At 56.4% G+C, this 18,201-nt stretch overlaps 1 protein-coding gene across 3 annotated transcripts; it reads left to right on the top strand.

The window, feature by feature from the left end:
- Window positions 1-490: 490 nt before the first annotated feature.
- On the top strand, window positions 491-16,781 carry TRIOBP (TRIO and F-actin binding protein). 3 transcript variants are annotated; one of them, XM_069002831.1, is made up of 15 exons: window positions 491-826; window positions 1,096-1,191; window positions 6,510-6,566; window positions 6,920-6,988; window positions 7,421-7,510; window positions 8,362-8,471; window positions 8,823-9,378; window positions 9,969-10,079; window positions 12,076-12,223; window positions 12,729-12,840; window positions 13,316-13,475; window positions 13,818-13,931; window positions 14,237-14,323; window positions 15,141-15,298; window positions 15,974-16,781. In XM_069002831.1, exons 1-14 carry the CDS (start codon window positions 506-508, stop codon window positions 15,294-15,296), a joined length of 2,187 nt encoding a protein of 728 aa, XP_068858932.1. In that variant the 5' UTR covers window positions 491-505; the 3' UTR covers window positions 15,297-15,298; window positions 15,974-16,781. The 3 variants fall into 3 exon arrangements, with proteins under 3 accessions (XP_068858932.1, XP_068858934.1, XP_068858933.1); XM_069002833.1 differs by lacking the exons at window positions 491-826; window positions 1,096-1,191 and adding an exon at window positions 2,514-2,813; XM_069002832.1 differs by lacking the exons at window positions 491-826; window positions 1,096-1,191 and adding an exon at window positions 2,962-4,265.
- The last annotated feature ends 1,420 nt before the right edge of the window (window positions 16,782-18,201 follow it).

Raw genomic sequence — 18,201 nt, 5'->3', positions numbered from 1 at the left:
GAGCCCACGCTCTGCAAGCCCAGCCCGCAGGTCGGAGAAGAGAGCAGGGGAGCCCCTGAACCGTCCCTGTCGCACTGAGAAAAGCTGGAGAAGCCAAGGGGAGCCTGCCCGGTCCCCAAACTTGGAGAGGGGCCGAGCCACCTGGCAAGCAGGGGGTATACGGCAAGCACTGGAGAAGAAGAGCCGAGGAGATTCCCTGCACCCGGCAAGTGCTGGGAAGGGCTCAGATAACGTCAGGCTGAGCCGGGCAGGGCCACCACCACGGGCCCTCAGTCCTGGGAGACGTACAGAGAGCACAAGGAAAAGCCAAAAGGAGAGCTCCCCTCCCAGCTTGGTGCGGGGGGCAGAGAGGCAACGAGCGAAGCCAGGGGAGCTGCTGCACCTTGCAGGGCCCAGGAAGCCATCTGAATGCAGCTGGCAGAGCCTGCGGGAAAAGCTGACATCCTCCCAACCCTCTAAGGGCACCAGCAGTGACTGCAAAGGCCGAGGCAAGCCCCTGCGCCCCATGAGCCCAACACGACCACTGGAGCAGGACTGGAGGGGCCGGGGGGATGCCCGCCAAGCACAGGTGTGGGAGAAGGACTGGAAGCGCCAAGAGATGCCCGTGTGCCATGCAGATGTGATGCGCCAGCTGGAAAGGGACTGGAAAAGCCCTGCTAGGTGTCTGGAGGTGGGACTCCGGTCAGATGACAGCTGGAGAAGGCCTGAGAGTCCAGCACAGGATCTGGAGGAGGACTGGAAGGGTCCCAAGCACACACAAGATACACACAACCCTGAGAAGCCACTGGAAAGTGACTGGGGGAACAAGAGTCTTCTCATTTACCATGTGAGTAAGGCAGGAGCCAGAGGTGATGGGGACCCTGCAAGGCCTAAAACTGGCAAGCACAGACTGGGTGGGTGCCCTGGGCTGCAATTCTGTGCACCAGTTCCCTCGGATCCTCTGCTTCTCCGGGGAAACTCTGCTGCCTGCCTGGCACTGGGAGGAGGCAAGATGCTTTCCTCCCTGGCCCACGCCAGGAGATGGATGCTTGGATCTGGGAAACTGAGGTGAGGACTAAACCCCAATGGCTTCAGGTCCTGCTTTCTCCCCTGCAGCCCCAGCTGGGTGGAAGCACCTTCCCACCGCAAAGCAGCACTGTCTCCTCAGGAAGCCCACAGCCACATTTGAATGCCAGTAAGAAGCGCAACAAGGTAGGGGCCAGGCCCTGGGAATTGTGAGGAAGGGCAGCTGCCCTTCTCTGGGGGTCACTGTGGGCAGGACCGAGGTCTCCAGCACTTGACCCGAGCAGGTTGAGCATGGCGCTGCCTTCCTATGATGTCCTGAATGCTCACTAACACTCCCCTTCACTTTGTCCTTCACCCATGTCTCGAGTGGGGAAACTGAGGCACGGAGCCTTTTTATAAAGCCAGAGAAGGGCAAACAGTAGACCTGGGACTAAAATCTCAGTATAGCTGCTTTTCTTTGCTTTATTATTGGCCAGTGCTGTGACAGCACGGAGGGTTTTATGGGGATGAAGTGGGCTTTAGTGGTGTGAAAGAAGATACAGTGTATTGTGTTGGCGCTCCTGTGAAATGGCACTGCAGCAGCTTTGGAGGGCTGCAGAAAGTATCCCGGGAGCCCATGTAGCTGGCGGCTGCACACAGGCTCCTGCCTCTGTTCCCCCCCCCCCCCCATGCGCATCAGTCATCTTGGCCAGGTCATCCTCTGCTAGGACCTGGCTTTGTTCTTCATACAAGGACAAACTGTAGTCAGGAAAGAGGCTGTCAAAGGCCTCTGAAACTTGAAACGGGTGGTATCCTTTCCCGCACTTCCCTGCATCAGGCCAGAGAGGAGCCCAAAGCCCGGAACTCACCCTGTACGACAGGGCCAGATCGCCCCTCCTGTGCCAGGTTTCTTCAGCACTGAGCTCTGGCACCTTCCCTTTGCCTTGCAAGAAGCATCACCTCGGTATGATTGCCTGGTTGAGCCTGGCATTTTGTGATGCACAGTCCCTCTCCTCTTTTCCTTTGGGACCCTCTCTAGCAATTTCCTTTTCTGAGGCCAGCTGGCATGGCTTTCCAGGGGCACCGGAGTCTCCCCATGACCTCCTACCACCCCTGCCACGTGCCCAGAGAGGTTCAGTTGGTGGCTCAGTTGGATAAAACCGAGCCAGCCCCAGGAGCCAAGGCGAGGACTCCATTGCGTGCACTGCTGAAAACCCCTGCCTGCGAAAAATCCCAGCCTGAGAGCAAACCCTGCCTGGGTAAGGGCTGGGCTCCTGGCAGTCCCTTCCCGGGGCAGCAGCGGCTCAGCCCGTCCCTCCCATGGCTTCACCTTTCCCGGGCCAGCGGGGCGGGAAGGGGACACGGCTCAGCTCCAGCATCGGCCCCGTCCCGTCCCATCCCCAACGCCCTGGGGCCGCCGCCCCTTTCCGTGCCGACCGGCGGCCTCGCCCGCCCCGGCGGCTCCATTGGCTGCGGGCGGCCGGGGCGGTGGCGGTGGCTGCCATTGGCCTGCCCGGGTCCTCCCAGGAAGTTCTGGGGGGAGGAAAGAAAAGTTTTTTGGGGTGGTTTTCTTTTTTCCCCCTCCTTTCCTTTTCCTTTTTTTTTTTTTCTCTCTAAAGAATTTTTTAAAAAAAAGGCCAGAGGCGCGCGGGGATCGCGGGGCGGGCGGCGGAGCGGGCATGGTGGGGCCGCGGAAGCCGCCCGGGCGCTGAAGCCGCCCCGCCGCCCTGGCTGCCAGCGCCCGGCCCCGCCGCGACCCCGGCCCCGGCCCCGGCCCCGGCCCCGGCCCCGGCCCCGGCCCCGGCGGCCGCGGCGCCCCCGCCATGACGGTGAGTCGGGACCTGGGGTTCGGGGCTGGGCGGGCGGCGGTCGCGGGGACTCCTCCGGAGCCCGGGGGACAGCCCGGGGCTGGGAGGGGCGGGGGACCCCAGCTGTCAGCCGCCGCCTCCGGGGGTCCCTCCTCTCCGGGGGTCTCTGGAGCCGCCGCTCCCCGGGGGACTCTGGCCCTGGAACTCGAGGCTGTGACGGTTCCTCCTTGGCTCCCTTTGCCCATCACCGCCGGGGTCCCCCCGGGGCTCCCCGCGGCCTCTTCGCCCCCGGCGGGCACCACCCCACCCCGATGAGTGTGAGCGTGGACTGGGCTGAGGCCAGGCCAGCTCACCGCACCGATGACCGCAGTCGGATGCGAAATTCGTGGTCCCCCCCGGGCGTGGGGAGCTCCTGCTCGCTGTGGGAAAACAGATGCGGTTTGGGGCAGGGAGCATCCCATCCCTGGGGCGAACCTTCCTTGGCACGGGCGGCTGCCGGCCCCAGCGGGGTAATGGAGGTGACAGGCTGGGCCGTGCCCGCCGGCCTTTCTCACGGGGGCGGTGGGAAAGGGACAGCTCGTCGCCCGCTGGCTCTTCTTACTGCACGTATAGGTTCGGGAGCTGCGGTGTGTGCTCCAGCCTGGGAGTGATTTCGCTTTCACCCAGGTGAGCTGGAGCGGTTTTGCTTTGTGTTTTGGCCTGGGGCCCACGCCTTGTGAAGCGGGTTCCCTTTTTAGAGGAGAGGAGACATTGTGCTTTCCGGGAGACTTGAGAGCCCCTTGCACCATCTCCCGGAGGTGAGAGGAAGCAGTGCCCCAGAACCTGCAGTCCTGAGGAGCTTTTGGGAAAAGCAGGAGGCACCGTGATAACAGAGGCTGGTGATGAAAGGACACGCCTGACCATCCTGCTTGGACACTGAACTTTCTCAGTCTTCTGCAGCCTCTTCTCCTCCACTTCTCCATCCTGGCGCCTCAGTACCACCCAGGAGCCATTCCTTTGCTCCCACCCTGTCCCTTTTCCTTCTTTGGTGTTTACATTCTTCGGATACTTACAGACTGTTATCACCTTCCCTGTAGCCCTTCTTCAACCAGAGCAGGCAGCTGCCGCTCCTTAACCTGCTGTTGCAAGCCAGTCTTTCCAGATATCACCTATGTCCCCAGCTGCCTGAGACCCCCTCCAGTGCCTCTACCTGGCCAGCTGTGGGGCTGAATGTAAAACTCTGATGGGTATGGATGCAACTGGACAAAATCACTGCCACCATCTCCCAAGCCATCCGCAGCCCGAGCTGCAGGGCCATGCATTTTGCTGGGGGTGCATCCTGCCACATCATTGCATCTCCGGCACCCGGATCTCTCCCAGCAGCTCGGCTTTCCTGGATGTTTCCTCCTCCCACTGCTGGGCCGTTTCCTCTGGATGAGGTTCTGTTTGAACCCCACGCTCTTCTCTGACAGTACCCTGAGCTTTTTATGCTGGGTGAGGAGACTGAATTTGGTTGTGGGGTAGGGAAGAAAAGTGGCTGTAAGCACTTTGTATATCAAGTAGGCCTCAACTTATGGTACTGACCCCGCTATGACAAGAATAGTTCAAAGACAATTCTATACAGCTGCAGCTCCATGTCTAGGGTTGGCAAGGAAAGCAGAAACCCTGTGCAGTTTGCCTGCTTGGGAGAAGCCCTCCAGGGGGATTTTCTGGCCCCGGCACTGCACTGGGGGCAGCAGTTCTGGCAGGACTTCGTGGCGGTTTTCCCAGCGACATGCGTTCCGTTAATATTAATTATTTTGGCAACTAATGCTTTGGGATTGTAAATCCTTGATAAGATGAGACCCAGCTGATCTGTACGGCAGCCCCAGCCAGGATTCCTTTTGCTCCCTCTCTCCCCATGTTGTTTTTCTGCCTCTGTGGAGCCTGCCCATCTCTCTCTCTTCTGTTGAGCGCTCGTGTGTCCCAGGAGGGGGGAGGTTGTACTTTGATGTTTTGTCTCCTTTCCTTCCCTCTCACCACTCTGAATTCAGAGCTGGAGCTTAAGTCACTGGGCTGGAAGGAATAACGGGAAAAAGGGTGGAGCTTCTGCCATGGAGAAAGAATTAATTTTTGGGGTGCTTTCTCAGGGCAGCAGTGGAGCCACCACAACATCTGGGTTGATGAGGATGCATAAATGCCCCTTGTCTCCTAGCTGCCAGCAGTGCGTCTCACCTCAGCAGGAGGTGAGGTTTGGGAGCCCCCCATGTGCTTTCGCTCTGGTTTCCCTCCCTTCCCAGGGAGCTCGGGGCTGCCGGATGCTTCTGGCCAGGCCTGAAGCGGTAGCGGGCGGTGACCCTCCCCTTGGCAGGACTTCTTGCTCCTGCTCGAACCAATAGCCAGAGTGCCAGGGTGGGCCGGCACATACTTGGCTCTTGCCTCCCCATAACCTTGGGTGTAACCCACGAGCAGCAGCTCAGGGAGGTGAAAGCAGGGAAAGGCTTGGCCTGGCTGTACAGCCAAGGAGCTGGGCTTGTGGGGCAGCTGTGGCTGGCCACTGGGCTTGTTCAGGGGATGTGGAGTGGCCATTGGCTTGTTGTGCCACCTCCTTCTCACCAGCTCCGTCTCAGCTGGTGGTTGTGACATATGGGGACTTCTGGTGGCTTCCATTGGACTGGCAGGTCTGAAACTGGACCTCTGGGAGGTCCAGCTCTGGTACCGTGACTTCTCCAACACTGTCCCTGCCTAGTTTGGCTGCAGAAGAAGGGCCAGGTTGGCAAATTGCCTTCCATGGGAGAAAAGGCGTTGGACTGAATTCTTTGATGGTGCAACTTCCTGGGAGCCAGCAGGGTTGGGAGGAGGGACCAGCTCGAGCCTGTTTAGCTGAGGGCAAATCCAGTGAGAGAGGTTCCCCTGAGTCAGCTCTCTCCTTGGGAAGAAGATAAACTGGTTGGGATGCTGCACCAGCAACATGAGGTTAGGAGGAGGCAGAGAGTGTGGGGAAACTTCTCTGTGGCACAGGGTGATCTGGGTGAAATTCTCTTCATCCTTATCTTCTGTAGCTGTGGCTGGGCAGAGGGCAGGCTCTGTAGTGGGAGGGAGCAGAAAGAGCTGGGTGAGAGAAAAGCTCTCGGAATCTCAGAGAGGGTTGAACCTTGGAGGGAGAAGGGAGAGGATCAAGCACTGACTTCATCTCTACCCTGGGGCACATTGTTTAAAGTCAGCGTGTTTTCACAGCTGTTGAATTGCCTCCTGTAGGTTTTTGGTGAGGGCTGAGCTACTATGTTTTTAATAAATGATTGGTGGTGAAGTTACCAGAGGGACATAGCTCTGGGGCACGGACAGCCAGGGTTGGGACAAGGTGTGTCTGGTTCTTTGTGGCTTTGCCTCCATCTCTGAAGCAAGCCCCATTGGTGGTGGTGGGGCACTCCCTTCTGCCCACTCTCCTTGTCCCTGCCTCCCCCTCTCTGAATAAATACCTCTGAGGCACCTTGTGGAAACCTCTTTGCTGCATATTTTCCTTTATTTTTTTTTTAAACCTCTTCCCTTATCTCCTGCTCCCTCTTACAGGAATGACTGCCTGCTGCTGAGAGCTATGCCCAGTTTTCCTTTGCCAGAGGGTCACATACTCCCATGAGTTTCTTAAAAGGCTATTCCCATTTCTGTTCTGCCACTGGGGACTCACCTTACACCCCCTGGCATGGAAAACCCTTTTGTGGGTCACTCCAAGACAGTAGTTCTCTGTTTTTTGTTTTCCAGCCGGATCTTCTCAATTTCAAGAAGGGATGGATGTCCATCCTGGACGAGCCGGGAGAGGTAAGCCTCACATGAGAGTCTGCTTCTTCCCCTATCCCCTGTTGCTAGAGAGCCTCGGTGAGCCAGCTGATTTCCTTCCTCCTTGCTCACTGAGGTCTCTCCTGCTGGGAAAGGCAGCAGGAAGCCTCTGGTGGAGGTGCCTCTCTGTGTGTGGACACAGAGGTTCATCAAGTGCTTCTCCCCCAGCTGAGGATCACGAGGGGGATCTGGGAGGGATGTGGAGGAGGGGGAAGAGAAGGCCGAGAGGTCATAGTGCAGAGCATCCCTCCTTGTTCCTACACTTTCCCTGGTAACTGCCTGTCCATTTCCCTCCTGTCTTTTCCCTTCCCTCCCCCTGCCTGATGCGCCTGCAGTGGAAGAAACACTGGTTTGTGCTGACTGACTCGAGCCTGAGGTATTACCGGGACTCGAACGCAGAGGAGGTAAGCATGGCCAGCCTCTTGCCAGCCCTTTCTTCCTTCCTGGCCAGCGGGGAGAGGAGCACAGCTCTGGCATGACCAGGGTGCTCCAGGGACAAGTGACAGCACCATGTCCTCCTGAAGGATGGCAGAGGTGCCAAGCTGCTCTTTGCCAAGAGGTGACAAAGAGGATGAAGGCAGGGTGGCAAAGTCTGGGGGGACTGTCAACGGTGGGAGGTGAGGAGAAGGGCTGGTCCTGTGGCTGGGCATCTGGGATGCTCTCCATCCACGCTGCTGGCAGCCCTTGGCTTAGAAGAGGCCGTGCTGTGCTGGGGAACTGAGCCTGGCTCCCGAAGAGCCGAGCCTGGCTCCCAGAGGACTGTGGGGTGAAGGCAGAGGTGGCATTTTTCAAAGCTGGCTGAGCACTGATGTCCTAGCGGGTGACTGTTCTTGCAGGCTGATGACCTTGACGGAGAAATCGACCTCCGTTCCTGCACGGATGTGACGGAGTTCGCGGTGCAGCGCAACTACGGCTTCCAGATCCACGTGAGTGTCCGGCACCGCGTGTACGGAGCAGCAGCCCCAAGGGACACGGGGTGGGAATGTGCGCTCCCTCCCTGTGCCAAGATGCTGAGAGGCAATTCATACAGATCTTGTGCCAGCGTGGTGGCCCAAGGTTGTTTATTTGACACATGGGTGACAGTGCTCTGGGACATCAGGGCTGCCCGCCTGCAAAGGAAGGAAGGAGGAGGAGGAGGCTTTGCAGGGCTGGCTGAAGGCTGTGCTGGAGGCAGTCCAGGAGCCAAGCTAAATGCCAGGAGTGTCTAATTGACATGTTGGCCAAGGCAACTTTTCCACAGCTGCAGGGGGGAGTGGTGAACACTACAGATCTCGATGTAACCTGGCTGACCACGCTCTGAGTGACAACCTGTACCCTGGATCCAGCCCCAGTACAGTTCTGTCCTTGGCTGTTTGTTGTAGCAGCAGGAGGTGGCTGCTAAGGCAGCGTGAGAAATGGTATTTCTGTGGGTGTGCGGGGGTGGGCACTTCATGGTCTGGGTTTCCCTGTGCCCCGCTGCTGTACACCAGTGCTGGCACCTGACTCCCAGCACCTGAACAGCTGGATTGCACCAGTGCATGTTTGGCCCAGTGTGCCAGCAAGGTTTCTTCTGCCTTTGCTTGGAGGTGGTCTCATGAAGGAGGTATAACAGGCTCCCCCTCAAACAGTACATCTCCTCTCCCATCTCTCCACCTGTCCCCAGGAGCCTGAGACAGAGGTAGCCTTTCTAACAGCCCAGCACCTGTTTTTGCCAGTGCCTATGGGTCTCAGGGAACAAGTGGGAGCTGCTGCACCTCCACCAGGTGCTGACAGGGCCTCTGTCACCTCCCTGTTGCAGACAAAGGATGCCGTCTTCACCCTGTCAGCAATGACCTCTGGCATCCGGCGCAACTGGATCGAGGCCCTGAGGAAGAATGTGCGCCCAGTCAGTGCTCCAGACGTCACCAAGTAAGAGCTGCCCAGTGCTGCTTGTCCTCTTTTCCCTTGCTGTCCTTCCACCCTGACAGGCAGGGGCCAGGAAGGCTCCTCTGGAAATCTCAGCACTCCCAGACCAGCCCTGCCCTCTGTTCCTTCTGAAAAGGGTTTGGTTACACTGGACCCAGGGTGAATCCTTGCTGCCTGGTGGAGAAATCCATTTCCCTGAGGGATGGGATGCTACAGGCCCAGCTCTGCGCCCAGGGTGGGGCTTTGTAAGGCTCAGCTGAGTGAGGGTCTGAGCCTTGAGCAGTTGTCAGTGTCTCTGCTGGCATCCTTTCCCACATGGTGCCTCTCCTTCACCAGTTGCTGCTCTGCTTTCAGACTCTCGGAATGCAACAAGGAGAACTTCCGTAACTGCGTTCCCCAGAAAGGCTCACTCCGGGCGGAGGAGCAGCAGCGGCTGGGCTCGGGCTCCGAGGGAAACTCAAAGGGCAGTCACTGGAAGGCGGATGGGCAGCGCCATGCCTTTGACTACGTGGAGCTGTCTCCCTTCCCACAAGACCCCGGGAATCAGGGGTCCCTGCAGAGGACGAAAGGGAGCTTGAGGATCTCCGACCGAATTCCCAAGTACGAGGAGCTGGAGCGAGATCTGGCCATGCGCTCGGAGGAGAGGCGGAAATGGTTTGAGAGCCCCGATGGCCGGGTCCCCAACAGCGATGGCCCAGCAGGAGACTCCTCCCGCAAGGTCGGGGAGCAGGACCTCCCCGCTCCTCCACTTTCAGAGGACCAACGAATTCGTCTGAATGAGGAGATAGAGAGGAAGTGGCTGGAGCTGGAACGCCTGCCCTTGAAGGACTTGCAGCGGGTGCCCTTGACAGCACTGCTGAACCAGGGCAAGGGAGGGCAGGGAGATACCAGTGAGGCGTTGAAAAAGGAGGTAAGAGCATCCCTCCTCCCTGAAACTGGGGTTCTGGTGGCCCCTTAATGTGGTCCTTGGAAGCAGGAGGCTCTGCAGAAGAGCAAGGCAGAGGTGCAGGGAGATGTTAGTTCCTTCTGACTCCTTGAGTGCATGGAAACTTTCGCAGCCTGGTAATGCAAGGCAAGAGGCCAGCTCTCACATGCCTGCAGAGGTTCCCCAGACCATGTTTTGGTCCAGGATAATTTATTTGGTGGCACTACTTGTGTGGAATCTGTGTTTCCTGGGAGTACATTCACAGCCTTTCTTCTCTGGCTATTCCCAAGCCTGCAAGCACTTCACCTGCCAGCCTTTGAAAGGAGCCATGCAGTGGTGGTTTCCTCCACCTCTGAAAGCTGGGATGTCCCCTCCTTTCCTCACTAGCGCTAACCAGGCTGGAGCTGGCTTTGACAGTTTGGTCCCTTGTCAGGCTGCTGGCGAAGCAGATGCCTCCATTGGCCGTGCATTGTCCTCCCCATCCCTAAGCCCAGGGTTTGGTTGTGGCACGTTGATCAGGCCATGGCACTTTTCCACCATTGGCTGAACATTTTTCTCTGTCCTGCCTGGCACAGATCCAGTCACTGCGGGCACAGCTGGAGTCCTGCCGGGCCAGAAATGAGAGCCTTCGGGAGGCAGCAAAGTCCCAGGGAGACAGCCATGTGCCCCGAGGGTACATCTCACAGGTGAGTACGGTGCAGGACTCGGGCCCGGGGGTCACTCCCAGTACCAAACTGGGAAATGCTGGGACTCAGCTTATTGCCAAGCAGGTATTGCTAATCATTGGGTTGCCATGGTGACCCTAACTGAGCCCATTTGTAATCAATGTTAATTACATAAAGGCTGGTGCATGTTGCCTGGCCTTAAAGGGGCCAGGGTTACAAAGGGAGAGAAGGAGAATTTGGGGAGAGGTGCAGGATCTGTGTCCTGCTTTGTGTGTGGACACAATGCTGGCCTGGGCCGTGGGTGTAAGCTGTCCCCCAGCTCAGGAGTGGGTCAGCAGCTTCCTGTGGAGCCTCTGGTCATTCCCTGGTGGTTTACTGCTCACCACATGTGCTTCTTGCTAACTGGGGCTCCCGAGTGTCTTGTTAAAAGCAGTCAGTCAGTCAGTCAGTCCCTGGGGACAGCCTGAGCCCTGAAGGTCACTTTGACAGCACAGCCCATTCGTTTGCTGGGACAGCACGTGGGAGAGCCAGCAAAGCAGAATTTGCTCATGCTTCAGCCTCTCACTTCTTTGTTTATTTATTTTCCCCTCTCATGGACTCGTCCAAAGCAAGCAGGGTTACATCCCACGGGGATTTCCTGTGGGGAGGCTGCTGTTCTACCACATAGTGGGGTTTTCAGGATGGGCCTTACGTGTTGGAAGATACTGGGGCAGAAGGGGTTGGCAAGGCAGGGAATTGGGGCTGCTGAAGTCTGTTGCAGAGGGTTGGCTGTACCTAGCACAGATAAAGAAACCCAAGCCCTGTAGCACCCAGCCCAGACACTTACCAGTCTCTGTGTTATCGTGATTTAATATTTACAGCTCACAGGCCTCTTTATGGTCAAAAAAAAAAAAAAGCAAAAGCAGTGGGGAGGAACTTTCTTATCTTCCTAATAATTTGGCTCAAAAAGCCAGCATTTCACATCTGAGGCCAAACTTGGCCGTTCCCCAAAGGATTCTCTCTCTTACTCAGTCTGCCAAGGGTTGCAGCTGGTCTGTGGACAGATCACCAAATTCCTCACCTTTTCCTCTCCTTTGGTTGTTCTGTTCAGCTTCCCTCATCTCAGTGGAGAGGAGTAGCCAGGAAGGGCTTGCATTGACACGTGTTCCAGTGTCTTCTGTATGAGCCTTTGCCTTAGTGGGGAAGGAATGGGAAGGCAAGGGGCTGCTGGGGGATGTGATGACTTCCTAGCTCTCTGCTGATGTCTCTGAGGCCCAGGCTATTAATAATAATGGCATGGCTTGTTGGTGAGAAAGTCCTTCCTGAGAGGCTCAGGGAGGTGCTGCCAGCATCTTGAGGGGGAGTGGAGACATAGCATGAAGATGGGAACCTCTTTGCTCTAACTTGAGTTAACCACAGCAGTTAGCATAGAAAGAATCATCCCCTTGGTCTCAGGGCCATCACAAAGGAGGGAGAGCTGTGTGAGGAGGATCCCTAACCATTAGGCCGTGGGGAGGGTTCTTTGGCAGCCTCTGTCAGGTCACAGGGCAGTGCAGGGTGTCACTTTTCAGGAGAGGAGGCTCAGTTTTCATTGATTCCAGGGGATGCTGCTTCATTTAAAAGGCAGATACTTAGATGCAGTTCCCACTGATGATCTCTTCCAGCCAGGTAGTGCAGCCTAGTGTAGGGTCAGGACTGTGGTGTCGGGCATGTTATTCCCAGCTCTTGGACCAAGAGGGGTGTTCCTGTCTTGCTGCATTCGTTTTAAGAGCCAGAGGAGCATTCTTCCTCTGTAAAGCACGAAGGGGGGTTGCAAGATGCGTGTCCCTGTCAAATGGTTGTGTTCAGTGATTAAAGTACCACCTCACTTTCAGAAGGAAAAGACCCTTCTGGGCAGTGGTCTCACTACTTTCAAAATGTCCCTGGACTTGGTTGAAGTTTGCAAAGGCAAACTTCAGCCCAGCCAGGTGTCCGTCCTGGCCCAAGCCCTTCCTTCTTCCCTCCTGGTCTCTCACACCTCCTTTCCTCCTCACAACAGGAGGCCTGTGAGCGCAGCCTGGCTGAGATGGAGTCATCTCACCAGCAAGTGATGGAGGAGCTGCAGAGGCACCACCAGCGGGAGCTGGAGCGGCTGCGGCAGGAGAAGGAGCGGCTCCTGGCAGAGGAGGCGGCGGCAACGGCAGCAGGTAGGTGCAAACACCGAGCTGTGCCCCTGCTCAGCTGGGTCCCTCCTGCCTCTCCCCAGTGTCTCTTGCAAGAAGCCAGTGGTCCCAGTCATCTGGAGCCACACTGTTGACTGTGCTGGTGTGACGCTGACACTCCTTGGAGCATGAGCTTTGGTGCTTTTCGCTCCTGTGGTGCTGGTGGAGATGGGGTGGTAAAGATAGTGAAGGAAATGGGGTCATGTCTCTGTGGATGGGTGAGAGGGGACCAGCACCTTCTTGTAGGTGGGCAAGGCTGGCAGAAGTGGTAGAGAGCTCTCACAGTGCCCTCTGTTAGTCCCCTTGGCAGCATGATGATCCTGGAGTGTGGAGACGGTGGGGGATACCCTGAGGGAAGAAGGGAAAGAGGAGGAATCTGCAAAGACAGATCTGGAAACCTGCAGTGGCAAGAGCTTAGCCAGTTTTCTAGTGTGTTTTCCATGAAGCTGGCACAGCCTGATCCCCCATTTCTTATTGTCCCCCTCTGCAGCCATTGAGGCACTGAAGAAAGCCCACCGGGAGGAGATGAACAAGGAGCTGGGCAGGACACGGAGCTTCCAGCAGTGCAGCTCTCTCCCAGAAGCCCTCCAGAAGCAGCACCAGTAAGAAAGCACCTCTCTCACTCCACTTGTCCGATGATGCCGCCTTGTGCCAGCGTCACCACACTCCATCTGCAGATCTAGCCCCAAATTTTTCCTCCTGCCACTTCCCCAGCTCTCTTGTCAGGACTACTGGTTGCCCAGTAGTGGCTGCCAGGGCTGCTGGAGCCGTAGGGCAGGGAGGCTTGTCCCCTGCTTGGCTTTTTTCCCTCTAGCACTTCCCTCATACCTATTGCTATTTCCCCTCTATTTTCTTTATGGAAAGCTCCTCCATTTCTTCTGCCTGGCTTGGAGCTCCAAGAAGCACCACACTCACGTGCAGGAGTGTGGGAACTGAAGCTCTGGTTCACAGGGATCATTGTTTTGTGCTGGTGACTGATGTGGGCAGAGGCTGGCCATGGCAGGGGGAAAGGCAATGCCAGGGGCCAGGAGCTGGTAAGGGTTTTGGGGCAGCGATGAGCTGGTGCCTCTTTGGCAGGTTGGACGTGGAGTCGCTGAAGCGGGAACTGCAGGTGCTTTCTGAGCAGTATTCCCAAAAGTGCCTGGAAATCGGGGAGCTCACCCAGAAGGCAGAAGAGCGGGAGCAGATATTGGAGCGCTGTCAGCAGGAGGGGAAGGACCTCCTCCGGAAAAATCAGGCAAGAGAAGGGCTTTCCTGCCAGCAGAGACTGTGGAGCACTGGGGCATGTTCCTCCCTCACAGCACAGCCCCTCTGTTAAAACTCCCCTATTTATTCATATTTCTTCCCTTCTGAGATTTTATCATCAGAAAGAAAAGGATTAAGAGTTAGAGGCTGTCTTAACTGTGGCATTAAATATGGCAAGTGTATTCTGCTGGATGTAGATGCTGCCATTGCCTATGGACAGGGGGTTACAACACAGTCTCTAGGCTGGACAAGGGCTGGCATGAAGATGGAATAGTCAGGACATGTAAGAGGTCCGTGCCATGGCTACTCTGACATCTTTTGGCTCTGCCTGCAGGAGCTGCAGACCCGTCTGTCGGATGAGATTGGGAAGCTGCGAAGCTTTATTTCATCACGGGGCTCTGGGGACCGTGCCTCTCACAACAACGAGCGGAGTTCCTGCGAGCTGGAGGTACGGGAGTCCCCCGGCTGCCCTGCTGCCTCCATCCCCACCCATCCCGGGGGTCTTCTCTTCTTGATGGCTTTGGCTCGGAGCAGGTGGGAGGAGGTGCCGAATGGAGCAGTGGGGACGGTGCAGGAAGCAGAAGGCAAGCCTCCCCTCCGCTGCTCTCGCAGGCTGCTTGCGCCATTTCCTGCCCCAGCCCTCCTGGCCCTTCCTTCCTTTTCCACTGCCGTGCTTGCACCAGGGCCTGCCGGCCTTTCCGAGGCGGTGGCTCTTGAGTCACCTCTGGTTCCTCTCGCCCTTCTCTGGCCCAGGTGCTGCTGCGGGTGAAGGAGAATGAGCTCCAGTACGTAAAGAAGGAAGTGCAGTGCCTCCGGGAGGAGCTGCAGATGATGCAAAAGGTCGGTGTTTTCTGGGAGCAATTGGGAAAGCAGCAAGAGAGGGAAGGGAGGGAAGCACCAGGGCTGCATATCAGCAGGGTTTGGCTGGGTTTGATGGGATGCTCGAGACAAACCCTCTTGTCACCTGTGCTGCTTGTCCTTGCTGACTGCAGAGTACAAGGGAAGAGTCACGCAGACTTAGCTGCTGGTTTCCTCAGATGTATGCACACATAAGCATGGACAAGACACTTCTGCAAGTGGGAAACCTGGATGAAGGCTGCCTGGCGCTCTGCTTCCCCTGGTTGTCCCCTCTCTGAGTGGATGTGTTTCCTTGGGCACCGTTTCTGAGTGTGCTGCTCCCTCCACTGGCAGCAGCTCCATCAGAGGAATTTTCAAAGGCCCCTGCCAAAGGGGAACCTGAAAGAGGCTTTGGAATTCAGTGATGCTCCAGGAGTTTATAACTTACTCACATAAGTTTTTGGCCGTATCAGCAGCTCTCTCAGTAGCCTGCATTCCTGGTGGGGTTATGTTTCCCATATGGCTGCCCCACATGCACACAAGCCATGGTAAAGCCCACATCACCTCCTCAACCTGATGCTGCAGATCTCTGCTGCTGTGGGATCAGCATCTGCCTTCCTCCCTGGCCTGGTGTTTGCAAAGTGATACCTCCATGCTCCTCTTCTGAATGGTTTCTGCATGGCCCAGATTGGGATGGGCTTCAAACCCAGGGCTAGCTCTCCTCTCCTCACCTGCTGGCTCTTCTGCTGGGCTCATCTTGCTGCCACCCTCCCTAAAATCAGCCCTGCAACCTGCCTGACCTCTCTCCCTCCCCTGGCAGGACAAGAGATTTGCCTCAGGGAAATACCAAGATGTCTATGCAGAGCTGAATCACATCAAGGTGCGCTCGGAGCGAGAGATCGAGCAGCTGAAGGAGCACCTGCGCCTGGCCATGGCAGCTCTGCAGGAGAAGGAGTCGCTGTGCAACAGCAAGTAATGGTGAGCACTGGGGTGCTGTGACATCCCCTGTGGGGGCAGGTGGCTGAGACTGGCTGCTGCAGGGGTGTGGGAGCTGCCACTTTGTCCTGCTCCACTCAGTTCTGAAACTTCAGGCTTAAACTCATCCTTCTCTGCTTCTTGCATCCTCTTGGCCTGCACTCCTGGCCCTCCTGTTGTCCCTGACGTTCTCCCAGCCCCCTTTCCATGGTGCTGCTCTTGATGCAGCCAGCACCAATCGCTGCTCAACCAGGCTGCTTGTGGGAGCCAGGCAAATGCTGGCCTTCACCCCGTGGCTTGGGTGACAGCGTGGGTAGTTACACATTCCCCGCGTAGGCAGTGTTTCTGCTCCCTTCACCTTTGAAGTGGTTATATCGCAGCAGGATAATTTTAGGTCTGCATCAAAGCAGGCCCAGCTAGACCCAGCCCTTCTCCCACGCTCACCTGCAGGCATCTCAGCCACACATCGGGGGGAAGCAGGGTGACAGGAACGAGGATGTCCTGTTGTCCAGAGTGCTTCTGCTTCTTGCTTGCTCCACCAGCGCTTGCTGATGGGTGCTGAGATGAGTGGGTCTGTAGCAGGGCACCAGCCTGCCATCTCCCCAGGGAGCTGAAGGGATGGCATTTCTGCGCTCACTGGAGTCTTTCTAAACCATTTGTGGTTTTTTCTCTCTCCAGGTCTGCTCTACGTTTGTTATCTGTTCTTGTTTTGTATTTGCTCCATTCCTCACTTGTGGGGAGAGAGAGGTTGAATCCCCATCCGTTATCACCTTGGCAAGGAATCCCACACACCCCCAACCTCCTCACTCCCCTCCCAAAGCTTTTTTGATGAACCCTTTTTGCCTGCATACCTGAGCACATTGTTTGGACTGGCTCCTTACATGCACCTTCTTCAGGATTTTATATGTGAAAATTATATTTTATAGAGGAATTTTTCTCCCATGGAAAGGAGGGGAAGAGGAGGAGGAAAACTTTTACTACGTCACCAGCATTTTTCTAACCTGAAAAAGAGAATCTGGTTTTTCCCCCTTTCCTAGCCCCGTTTCTCCTGGCCACACACAGCCACCTTTGGCACATACTCCCTCTCTTCCATATGTCTCCACGGTCCCCCTGGGATGTACAGCAAGGACCATGCTCCCCCTCCCTGTGCCACCCCCAGGGACCTGCGGAGAAGACACGCAAGCCATAGGAGGGAGCTGCCGGGGCAATCTGCCATGGATGTGCTTGCCTGAGACGGTTGGAAGAGAACACCTTGGCAAGAGTCCGCATGATCGAGCTCTCTCTCCGTGACTGCCCTTTTGGCTCCTGCAAGAACCTGAACTGGCAGGAGCCCAGAGCCACGGGGCTTCTCCTTTCCGGGGAAGTGGAGCTGTGAGGCTGCTACTGCACCTGCCCGAGCCAACCTCCCCAAGGTGGCAGCTGCTGCTGCTCCGCTGTGCCCTTCAACTTTTAACTTAATAAAATCTTCCCCTTTCGCTGAGAAAAACGTGTTCCTTGAGAGGAAGGCTTGCATGTGGCCCTAATCCAGTGGTGAGGGGGGAGGGGTGTGTGTGTAGTTTTTCAAGGTTTTGGGGTATACTGACCAGCTGCTTCCTTTCTTCAGGATTTGGTGAGGGAAAGCAGCAGGAACACCCCTGGACTCTGGCCAGAGAGTGAGAGGAGCCTTGCAGTGCTGTTATCCAGCAGTTTGCCCCGCCTTGGGGTTTGAGGGGGGAAATAATCTGCTTCACCACACTGCTCCCAAAATTTTACATGGACCCTGAGCCTCATGGAGAAAGAGCTGAGCCTGGGCTGCATTAGTAAATCCAGTATTGGAAGGGCACATGGCGCTGCAAATTCCTGGCAGAGTAAACAGTGTAGAGAGATTCTGGGGAGATGAGAGAGATCTCAAATGCTTTCCTCCTCCTGTTTGTTGTGTGAAGCATGTTGCCTTTTTGTCAGGATGGAGGACCTGGGGCTGACTACTTCTCATTCAGCCCCATCCCAATGTAAACAGAAGCTGTTGTTCTACAGAGAGGGTGCTGGTAATTATGGAAGGGATCTAATTGTGGGCACATGCTGGGGCTGGAGACAACATCTGAAGAGGGAAAGACGAAGGGGTCAAGGAGGATCCTTGGATGGAGGTGACAGACATGTTGGCTGGGAGACTGGAGTACTGTGAGATCTGGGGATGGAAGCAGGGTGTAAGAATATGGTGGCAGCCAAAATGAGGGATGTTAGGGTGGTACTCTTCTGCTCAGGATGTGGTCGCCTTGCCGTGGTATTGGCATCCCCTCGGGCAAGAGGGTGCAGGCTGGCAGGGAAGGGCTGAGGGGACTGCTTTCCCTAGGTAAGGCAGACCACTTTGTTAGTCACAAATTCTCATAAAACTGGGCTGCAGATTTTAGTCATGTGCACAAAGCCCTTGGGCAACCCAGTGTATGATGCAAGAGTCCAAGCAATGAGCTCAGCTCCCCACTACGCTTGTCAGGCACCAGGGCTTGCTCTTGATGGTTTTTGGCCTCCTGCCTCTGGACTAGAAACCTTTCTGTCCCTGTGCTGCCCAAGGTCCAGGCTTTTCCCTCTGCCTCCCAGCAGGATGTGGCTGTTGCCATCAAGTTTGGAATGGGGCAAGCATTTGGCATTTGGAGGGCTGGGATGGCAAGAGGTGAAAGAACAGCTCAGGGCAGCTGTTTTCAGGCTGCAGGGCTTGGTCTTGCCATGGGGATTTATAGGAGCCAAAAAAGAAGGGGAAAAAAGGGTTCAGGGCACAGTGTTGCGGGCCATGTGTGGTTTTTAGAAAAAATAACCACTCAATCAACAGTCTGCATAGTTGTACCTACTCCTGGGGGAGGATACTTCTGAGAGTGGGGCATTGGGGGCAAGCAAAGGGCAAGCAAGGGGTGAACTGCACACTGCTCTTTGCA

This window comes from Aphelocoma coerulescens, chromosome 1A, assembly GCF_041296385.1.
Source record: "Aphelocoma coerulescens isolate FSJ_1873_10779 chromosome 1A, UR_Acoe_1.0, whole genome shotgun sequence".
NCBI classification, from domain to species: Eukaryota; Metazoa; Chordata; class Aves; order Passeriformes; family Corvidae; genus Aphelocoma; species Aphelocoma coerulescens.
This window is presented reverse-complemented; position numbering and strand designations above follow the sequence as displayed.

Excerpts from the sequence above, each read along its gene's own strand:
- TRIOBP (XM_069002831.1), top strand. The coding sequence starts at position 506 with ATGAGCCCAACACGACCACTGGAGCAGGACTGGAGGGGCCGGGGGGAT. Across the intron at positions 10,080-12,075 it reads CCCGAGGGTACATCTCACAG|GAGGCCTGTGAGCGCAGCCT; the intron begins GTGAGTACGGTG and ends TCCTCACAACAG. Across the intron at positions 12,224-12,728 it reads GGCGGCGGCAACGGCAGCAG|CCATTGAGGCACTGAAGAAA; the intron begins GTAGGTGCAAAC and ends CCCCCTCTGCAG.